Source organism: Sarcophilus harrisii, chromosome 2, assembly GCF_902635505.1.
Source record: "Sarcophilus harrisii chromosome 2, mSarHar1.11, whole genome shotgun sequence".
Lineage (NCBI taxonomy): Eukaryota > Metazoa > Chordata > Mammalia > Dasyuromorphia > Dasyuridae > Sarcophilus > Sarcophilus harrisii.
The window spans coordinates 334,249,601-334,251,223 of record NC_045427.1 but is presented as its reverse complement, the minus strand read 5'-3'; the positions used below and the strand labels follow the sequence as shown (position 1 = coordinate 334,251,223).

Sequence of the window (1,623 nt, the reverse complement as noted above, 5' to 3'; positions counted from 1 at the left end):
TGAAAAGACTATGGTCTGTTCTCAGCAATTCTCATTCAGGAAGAATTGAAAGGTTGATTCATCAACAACTATTTACTTACTGCAAGCCAATTATGGTGCTAAGTACAGGAGATTTTTTAAAAAGGCAAAAAAAAAAATCAATCTCTATAATTGAAGAGAGCAATCCAATTCAGGGTGATAAAATGAAAATAACTAAGCACAAAAAATATGCATGCAGATTATATTGGATATACCAGAATTAGAGAGGACAGAGAAAGGAGGGTGATGAATTTAGATGAGATTTGAAAAAAAGCCAAAAGCAGCAGGAGATAGGGATGAGAAAGAGAATTCCAATTGGTGAAAACTCAAGAAGTAGGGAGATGGAATCTCCTGTAAAAGAAACAAAAAGGAGGTGAAAGACACCAAATTGCTGAATTTGTGGAAAATAGAATAAGATAGGAAAGAAAGAACAAGGCCAAACTATTAATAGATTTAAAAGCCAAAGAGGATTTTATGTGTTATCCTGAAGGTGATCCAAGAGTCTATAGAATTTGGAGAAAATGGTAGATCTGTGCTTTAGAAACATAATTTTAAAAGCTGAATTTAATAAAGTCTGAGGTGAAAAAAAGACTACTGAGGCTGGGAGAACAACCATCAGTCTAAGAAGAAAAGGGAGAGTAAACAAGATGTGTGATGAAAGCAGAATTGACAGGACCTAACTACTGACTGAATGTGGGATAGGGTTGAGAATGAGAGACATTGAGAATGACAACTACTTATTGAAAAAATTGCTTTCTCCTGGGAGAGAAGAAAAAAACCATACAGGCCATTGATAGAAAGAAGTGGCTCAGGTTCATTCTTACACCTATTTCTGAATCTAGAAATCCTGTATTCTGTACATCATGAACTCAACCTCCTTCTGGCCTCATCTCATCTCCTGGCAGGGGAAGTTTCTGTCTAGTCTCACATTCCTTTTCCTCACTGTGTCTCTTGCACAGTAATATACAGCTGTGTCCTGAGTATTGAGAGAATTCATCTGTAGATATAGCATGTTGTTGCCATTATCTCTGGAGATGGTGAATCGACCTTTCACAGAGTCTGCATAATATGTACTACTTCCATCAGTATTTATTCTTGCAACCCATTCTAGTCCCTTCCCTGGAGCCTGGCGGACCCAGTACATCCAGTAGCTACTGAAGGTAAATCCAGAAGCCTTGCAGGAGAGACGCAGAGATCCTCCAGGCTGAACCACATCTCCCCCAGATTCCACCAGCTGCACATCACACTGGATACCTGAAACACAGAGACATTGCATTAAAGTCAATAGTCACATTAAGTCACTGCTTCATATTGTCCTCCCTTTCCATCAAACTACCTTGGAAAAAAGTCAGAAGGAAAATCCAGTTCAATCTAAATTTCATGGTGAGTTTCTAGATTAGTCCTCTACGAAGGGATACAAAGGCAAAACTTTAAAAACGGTTTTTGGGGTTTTTTATTAAAAGGGGGGAAAAATTTAAATTTTTTAAAACCAAAAAAACCTTTTCCCCAAAAAAATTTTTTTAAAAAAAAAAAAGGGGTTTTAAAAAGGGTTTTAAAAAGGTTTAAAAATTTTAAATAAGGTAAAAAAAAAAATTTTTTTTTAAA

The 1,623-nt window shown here is 36.2% G+C and overlaps 1 gene segment (V, D, J or C); it reads right to left on the bottom strand.

Moving 5' to 3' along the window:
* Positions 1-889: 889 nt before the first annotated feature.
* Positions 890-1,433, bottom strand: LOC100935596. The segment is given in 2 exon segments: positions 890-1,272; positions 1,355-1,433. Coding segments are annotated over 2 exon segments (414 nt in total).
* Between the last annotated feature and the right edge of the window lie 190 nt (positions 1,434-1,623).